This window comes from Papaver somniferum, unplaced genomic scaffold, assembly GCF_003573695.1.
Source record: "Papaver somniferum cultivar HN1 unplaced genomic scaffold, ASM357369v1 unplaced-scaffold_154, whole genome shotgun sequence".
NCBI classification, from domain to species: domain Eukaryota; kingdom Viridiplantae; phylum Streptophyta; class Magnoliopsida; order Ranunculales; family Papaveraceae; genus Papaver; species Papaver somniferum.
In genome coordinates this window covers 5,629,145-5,637,262 of record NW_020624820.1, presented here as the reverse complement: position 1 = coordinate 5,637,262, position 8,118 = coordinate 5,629,145, and the positions used below count along the sequence as shown (strand labels likewise).

Below are 8,118 nucleotides of genomic sequence, written 5' to 3'. Positions count from 1 at the left end.
CCAAAAACCCCACAAGAATTTTTCCATCTTTCTAATGATGGTATTAGGAAGAAGAAAGGAGTTCATATGATAGTTAGAGGAAGTTTTCAGAGTGTGTTGAACAAGAACATATCTTCCTGATTGAGTTAATTTTTTACTTTTCCAGTTAGACAATCTAGAATCACTATGAGTGTTTAAGGGAGACATTGAGTCAGCTCTATTTCTTTTAAGAAAGAGTAGAATGCCAAGGTGTTTTTCATTAAGCTCAATCTTTCTAACATTCATAGATCTAATATGGGATACACAAGCGTTTGGAAAAACATTTTTACTAAAAAATATCCAGATTTTTCAAAAAAAGTTGGATACTGAACCAGGTTTGTTCAAAATTAGAAAACAAACAATCTGACATCCGAATCGAGTCGAGACAATGTGGTCGACTCCCTGATCCTGATACCGAGTCAGATGCAAAAGAATATGGGATGTCCCTAAACGCACAGTTTGGCATACAGCGGAGCTACACTATCTACCCCCACCTGTCAAAATCTCAACTCAAGCCTAGAAGGTGGCAGTGAAAGCAAAACTCCAGTACAACCGGAAGCATAATTTACGTACTTCACCTTATGTAAACATGACAAAAACATTACGTCATCCAACTCCAAAAGCTAATATCGACCGTTCAATCTTCATCAACTAAAAACACCTCACAGAATTATTTTATTAACTTATACCGAAATGTATATTATCACTAAGAATAAACTTTCTTTCTTCTTTACTTTTCATTCCGAGCATTCTCTCATAGTCTGGAAACTTTCACCAAAATAATATTACAGGATGATAAAATCTTCTCCATTCTGCTCTCTTCTTCTGATTTTTGTTTTAATCTCCTCTATTACCTCCTCCAAGGCTTCAATTTGCTCCAAAAATGGTAAGATTGAAGCATTGAACATTCTAAATTGGAAATGTTTAAGGTTTTTTCCCCCTAATTTGATATATAACCGTGTTTCTTGTTCTTGAATTGGTAGGAATACCATTAGTTAGGAATATCAGTGAGCTTCCGCAGAGTGATTATGGGAGAGGAGGACTATCACATATCACTGTTGCTGGTTCAGTTCTACATGGAATGAAAGAGGTACATATATGATGTACGCTTAAATGCCCATATGATGTATGCTTAAATGCCTAAGAAAGATGTATGTGGTAATATGATGAGTAAAATATGAAACTTCATTGTGTTTCCACTTTCCAGGTTGAGATATGGCTCCAAACATTTTCTCCAGGATCAAGGACACCAATCCACAGGCACTCTTGTGAAGAAGTGTTTGTGGTCTTAAAAGGGAGTGGTACGCTTCTTATTGCCTCAAATTCACATGAGAAACAGCCTGGAAAGCCGCAAGAGTTTCCGATATTTTCGAATAGTACATTTCATATCCCCATGAATGATGCTCATCAGGTAAAAAGGCTGCTTTTGTTGTCTACTATTATTCTTACCACCCTCATTGCGAGCTTCTATTTATCTGCAGCATGCACTAGATTAAGAAATAACTTACCGGAAGGATTTAGGTGGTAAGCTAGAGATTAAAAGAAATGACAGCAAATAGATAAGAAATCAGAATAGGCAGAAAGAAAGAAACTAATGAAATGGCTTCATCATCTGGTGGCAACTGAAACATACATTAAGATACAGGGATGTTTGCTGAAGTTGGTTCGTTCTACGAATTACTGGCACTAATTTGTAACAGTCGAATAGTTTTTTTTTTCTTTTTTTTTTATAGGAAGAAAACTATTATTGAGCTTAAACAAGAGTTACAGGGAAACTTACATCCATAAACACTGAACTCACTCTTTGCGTAGCTTCCTTTGCTAGAGAATCAGCTACATCGTTTGATTCTCTATGCACATGGGAACATTTCCATGAATCAAAATTTTTAAGAAAATGCTTACAGTCATTTACAAAACTATCATTTGTCCATTTTGTGGATCCTCTACTACCGCTAATAGCATTAGAAACATTCGAACAGTCTCCTTCCAGCTGCAACTTGAGAATTCCTCAGCATCTGGCACATTTAATAGCCTCGGATGCTGCTACGGCTTCAGCCTCCTCCTCATCTTTAGCTATCCCTGGGATACAATCTGCTTCCCTGTATCATCAAACATGTAGTTTCCAAACATGGGGAGTCCTATTCTGGCTTCCTGCCTGACCAATACCAGAATTCTTCCTGTTTACATTTGACCGGTCACTAATAGCCTGGTCGATCTGTCTTGCTAAGTCATCCATCTTGACTATGATCAAACACAATAGCACACCTCAACTTCCATATATGCCACAAGGAGAAACCTGCAAACACAGTTATCTCATTCTGTCTTCCCTAGGAAAAAGGGATAAATTAAATCAGCTAGATATCCAATCCACAGTAGACATTCCATTTAATACTCCTACAGTATTAGTATCTAATGCAAACCATCATGCTTCAAAAAAAAAAAAAATCAAACCATATCCTGCGAGCTATCTGACAGTCAGCATCACTTCTACATATAGGAAAAACGTTGTCAATATTATGCACAAATCTAGCTAGCCTATCAGTTCATTCTTCCTTTTGCATGTTATGGTGTAGTATAATTCATGCTTTTTAGCTTTTTCTTTTTCTTTTGCCGTGTCGACGTGTTTGGACACGGACACGCGGGACACGGCTCATTTCCCTAATAAAATATCAAATACTGAGCTTTATACCTTAAAATGACATCCGTAAGGATATTCTCTAGAAAATACCACAAAATATTTTTCGTTAGCTTCATCCTAAGAGAGCAGAGGATCTAGTCTATGTTCATAGTAGCATTAGATTATTATCTAAAAACGAAGATAGATATGTCAAAGGAACTACTCAGTATTGGGGTGTGTTTATTGATGAAACTAGCTTGGATGCACCTACAGAACAAGAATTAGCCAAATTCAGGCCTGAATGTACCTAGTTACATAACTCCACTATGTGGTGACAGTTGAGCCACAAGCCAACTACTACAGCTAAAATCTATCGGACCATGAAGATAGGTAGAAAATATCAGCGTAGTCTGTTTTTTGCAATGTTGTATTTTGTATTAATCTATATATGTATTAGTATGTATTTTGCTATCTGATCTATTTTGCATATGTCGTGTCCCCGTGTTCTAGTTTTTTACGTTGTCGTGTCAAGGTAACGTATTGGACGCAAGACTCTGACACCATGTCCGTGTCCCCGTAAAACAGGTTTTTTGTAATAGCTATAATTTGGTTATTTGCTATCGTTCTAATTTGCCCCTTTCACTTATGATGACTTGCAGGTTTGGAATACAAATGCATATGATGACTTGCAGGTTTTGGTTGTAATATCTCGTCCGCCTGTTAAAGTGTTAGTTACTCTTAAACCTTACCTATGTGTGGTGATTATGTAGGATTGCGATTCATAACTCAGTTTTAAGCTGTGTGATTATGTAGGATTGCGATTCATAACTCAGTTTTAAGCTGTAGTTGCTCATAAAACTTTTTACTCAGTGGATTATTATCCTTGAATATTTTGGTTTGCAACAACTTCATTTACCACAATTTAATAGTCGAGTGTTAAATTTCTCTTTTGTGGTTCGAAAGTTTTAAAAGGGTTTATTCAATTTCGTAAATGCTTTCTATCACAAGAGCTTGTGACTTTGACAGACAAACAAAATGTCTATAACATTAACATGTACCCTTTTTGCAGGTTCATGTACGAGGATTGGTTTATGCCTCACACTGCAGCCAAATTGAAGTATCCTTACTACTGGGACGAAGATTGCTTCTACTCGCCCAAAGATGAGTTGTGAGAAGTACACAGTCGAAAAAAAATTGTTATCTGTCTATCAAGATATACAATTTATGATGATCAATAGTATCACGGATATGTGGCAGAAAGATCAGAGAAATTTGTAAACTGTGTATAGAAGCGAGAACAACCTTGTTTTTTTACACCTTATCTTGTGTTGGAGTTTAACTGAACAACCTTGCTGAACTCAGCGACTCAATAGTTTCCTGAAATTCTTTTATTCCTTTTTATTAACGCCTTGTGATGTCTTAATAATACTACAGTATCACAATGGCCAAATCCATTATTCTAAAATGTCTTGGAATTGCTCGGAAGGATACCAATCGTTCTTGCAAAGGTAAAGTCTACGTAACATAAAGAAGCCAACTTTTATTTGAGAATGAGATGGGGCCATCTTCTAGGGACTACAGCTCACTTACTGGACATTGCCCGTCACGCATTTAACACTACCACAACTGCATGACTCCCCACGGATTTATTGCAGCAACAACTTATATCATATAATTGTGCTGCCATTGTGAAACATGCACCTAATTAGAGAAAATGCAACAAAGCATATCCTTACATTAAAATCCTTGAAACAGAAACAACTAAACAATAATCAAAAATGCAACTAAGCATATCCTGACTATTATCCTCTTCTCAGGTGATCAGTATCTCTTTTTTGTTAAAGAAGAATAATGGAATGAATGATCATAATTTTATCCATATAGACACAGGAGAAGTGAAGAGAAGTACAGGCATTTTTTGTTCATCAGCATTCATCGAATTAGGCGCCGGACAGAGGACAACAGGTAGATCTTAAGCTCAGGTACCACTCACTACTTCAAGTTGTTGTTACTGTTCGAAAATTTCTGTCTTTTTATGTTTGAAACCTGTTGGACTTAATAATTCTCTCTGAAAAACAGTTTACAAGAGAAGGATTGTTAACGGTTTCGGCCTGACGCCCACCGGCAACAATTGACTATGTTTTCTGTTGTTATTGCATCTTTTTTTTTTGGATCAGCAACACAACAAGATGGATGTGGTACTGAAGGGGCATGCTTCTTATTCACCACGAAATGACAAGAGAGCTCTTTGCCTTTTTGTCATGGTCTGGATTGTTTATTCCAGGTAATAAAAGCCTATAAATTTTGTTTGTTCGATTTGCACACAAAATCTTTTCCAAGTATAATTGAGTTGAACAAAAATTTGGACAGGTTTCACGCAGTGGGATCATTCTTTGACACTTACCCACATTATTCGTCGTCGTATGACTGGTCATCATGCTGGTCTACCCTGGTATGTACTAATTCTGTCACTTAGAATCGCAAAAATGTTCGACAGGAAGGTGGTTATTGCAGTATTAATTGGGTGCTGGCTGTATTCAATGGTGTGCAAATTCAGGGGGCAATCGTCATGTCAAGCAAAACCATGAAGAGGTTAGAATCAGAAAAGACGCTTTCTTGGTGGTTTAGTGACCCCAAGACCAACAACAACGGGGAAACTAGTCTGGTGCTGGAGCTGCAAAACCAGATTGCAAGATTGAGGCTTGAACTTGAGAAAAACAAATGTTATAAAGGAGTGACCAGTGATGCTTTGGATTTGATTTCAGATGTTTCTGACTTAGCCTGCAGCGTCAAGAAGCGGTTGGAAGAACAAGGGAGGGTCAGAAGCCAAAAGCATCGTTTGTCAGAAGAAGAGAATGCAAATTTGAAACTTGAACTGGATGCAACCAAATCCTCCTTAAAAGCATCTGAATCCCAGACAGCATTTCTGAAAGAGCAGAATAAAACGTTAGACGTATATGTATCTCAACGCCATACGGAGATAAGGGAACTGAAAGTAGCCATCTCTAATGCTAAGCTGAAATTTAGGAATGAGGAAGCTCAGCTACAGAAGGTAATACTAGCTTTAGAACAGCGTCAAGGGGTACTAGAGACGGATCTGAAGAATTCGGAGTTGGAGGTACGCAAATTAGTGGAGGAGCACAAGAGACTTGAAGATGAACATAAAGAATTTCGAGTTTTGCAAAGAAACCGTGAAGCAGAAGAGATGGAGAGGCATCGTCTGTCAGAAGAAGAGGTTGCCAAATTGAAACTTGAACTGGATGCAACCAAATCTTCCTTAAAAGCATTTGAAGTCCAGACAGCACTTCTGAAAGAGCAGAATAAGACGTTAGACGTATACGTATCTAAACGCGATATGTATATTAAGGAACTGAAAGTAGCATTCTCTAATGCTGAGTTAAAGTTTAGGAATGACAAATCTCAGCTACAGAAGGTGATACTAGCTTTAGAAGAGGGTCAAGGGGAACTAGAGACGAAACTGAAGAATTCAGAGTCGAATGTAAGTAAATTAGTGGAGGAGTACAAGAGGGCTGAAGGTGAACATAATGAATTTCGAGTTTTGCAAAGAAACCGTGAAGCAGAGATGGAGAGACATTTGACAGCAAAGATTGTTGAGAAAGGGAAAGAGGTAGAAAAGTTGAATGAGAGCCTCCATGAACTTAGAGTGGATTTCGATACACTGAGAGCGGAGAGAGATGAGCTGGACGCAAAGACAGCTTCGTTGGCGACTGATGTGGTGTCTAGAAATGAAATGATTTGTCATATGGAAGAGCATTTGCATAGGTTACATAAAGAGCATGTGGATATTATATCGAGATGCGAGGGAGCTACAAAACAAGCCGAGGAGCAAAAGAAAAGGTTGAGAAGAATGGAGAGTGAAGTGGAATGGCAGAGGGACATGATAGCAGAAGGTGCAGAAGAGAAGAAAGAAGCAATAAGGCAACTGTGCTTCTCCTTAGAGCATTACAGGAATCGTTATTACGAGTTCAGGAACGCATTTATAGAGCTTACGAAACAGGCACCAGTACAAGACATTGCTTACTATTACAGGAAGTAGTAACTAACCTCATGTCTTTTGGTCTCGCAACTGAGCATTGCTAGCTAAAGATGAACAAATACCGTCAGAAGCCAATGGAGCGACTCGATTGAACATTCGATGACATGATCTTAAACAGGCAGGTGATTAGTTTTCCTCCAACTGAACTGAAATTTGTCAGTCTTTGGGTTCCGTCTACCATTATTTCTGTACATAGGAGTTATATTAGTTTTTCGTTGTGTGGATATATTTGTTGTTAACTGTACCAGATAGTTATGCTCTTCTGTACATGCTTTGATGTAATAATCTCACACACAGGGCTACTAACCCATTAGTGTCTATTTATTGTTGACACTGTCTAAAATTCGGCATATCTGACTTGATCTGACAGAATTTGTATCATTCAAATTGATAGGGGACATATTCCGACCGGTCTCATATATTCCAAGATATGGCTAATATCTTGGATATTTGTTAGGTTTACTAGTATTGGCCATAAGCTTTTGTCTTAAGCATTTCCATAAGCTTTATGCTAGATAAGAAGTGGCCATCCAATTCTTCTTTCATGGCATCACAATTGTCACGAAAATGTTGGTTCACAACCAGACTTTGCATTACCACCAAGGTACTGTTGGAGTATGTGGCACGATATAAACCACATATGTATAGCTAGGATAGTCCCACATGGAATAAGAGGAAGTACATGTGGTGTCTAATAAGTTTGGGCATCTCCTTACATAGCACCGAGGCCTTTTAGATTAAAAATCCACACCTGCTGCAACAGGTGGATAAGTGGGGACAATATCGGTGCTATGTGGTCGGGCCCAGAAGTAGGGTCTGGCGGTCCGTGAAGATCCTAACAACTGGTATCAGAGCCTACGGTTGGGGTTACTGTCCGAACGGAAAAGTGGTTGTGGATGTCACCCGGTTTAGGGCGCAGATGGAGTCCGACTCAAGGTGGATCGGGAAAGGCCCAAAGTAAAGTTGGCGCTCAAGGTGGAGTTAGTGACGCACCCATTAACTCAGGTGGAGCAGGGTTCTAGGTGGACAAGATTGTGCTCAATGTGGAGTTAGCGCTAGCCTTCCCATTAACTCAAGGTGGAGTAGGGTTCTAGGGCGCGTAGTGACAATAATCATGTTCGATGGGTAGCATATACGGACAACGATCATATGGTGGAGTATGATTGGATTGGTGAGGTGGTTTAATATCGCCTAGGTGAAGATTGTTGGAGTATGTGGCGCGATATAAACTACATATGTATAGCTAGGATAGTCCCTCATGGAATAAGAGGAAGTACATGTGGTGCCTAATAAGCTTGGGCATCTCCTTACATAGCACCGAGGCCTTTTAGATTAAAAACTCACACCTGCTGCAACAGGTGGTTAAGTGGGGACAATATCGGTGCTATGTGGTCGGACCCAGAAGTAGGGTCCGGCGGTCCGTGAA

General features: G+C 38.9%; 2 protein-coding genes across 2 annotated transcripts; both read left to right on the top strand.

Annotated features, from left to right (window-relative positions):
* Positions 1-769: 769 nt before the first annotated feature.
* On the top strand, positions 770-4,095 carry LOC113336900 (auxin-binding protein T85-like). Its single transcript, XM_026582601.1, has 5 exons — positions 770-904; positions 1,002-1,108; positions 1,226-1,429; positions 3,295-3,362; positions 3,705-4,095. The coding sequence occupies exons 1-5, from the start codon at positions 811-813 to the stop codon at positions 3,805-3,807; spliced, it is 576 nt and encodes a 191-aa protein (XP_026438386.1). The 5' UTR covers positions 770-810; the 3' UTR covers positions 3,808-4,095.
* A 340-nt stretch (positions 4,096-4,435) lies between these two features.
* LOC113336954 (protein NETWORKED 4A-like) lies at positions 4,436-6,947 on the top strand. Its single transcript, XM_026582670.1, has 4 exons — positions 4,436-4,617; positions 4,813-4,919; positions 5,006-5,087; positions 5,193-6,947. Exons 2-4 carry the CDS (start codon positions 4,825-4,827, stop codon positions 6,690-6,692), a joined length of 1,677 nt encoding a protein of 558 aa, XP_026438455.1. The 5' UTR covers positions 4,436-4,617; positions 4,813-4,824; the 3' UTR covers positions 6,693-6,947.
* Positions 6,948-8,118: the final 1,171 nt, after the last annotated feature.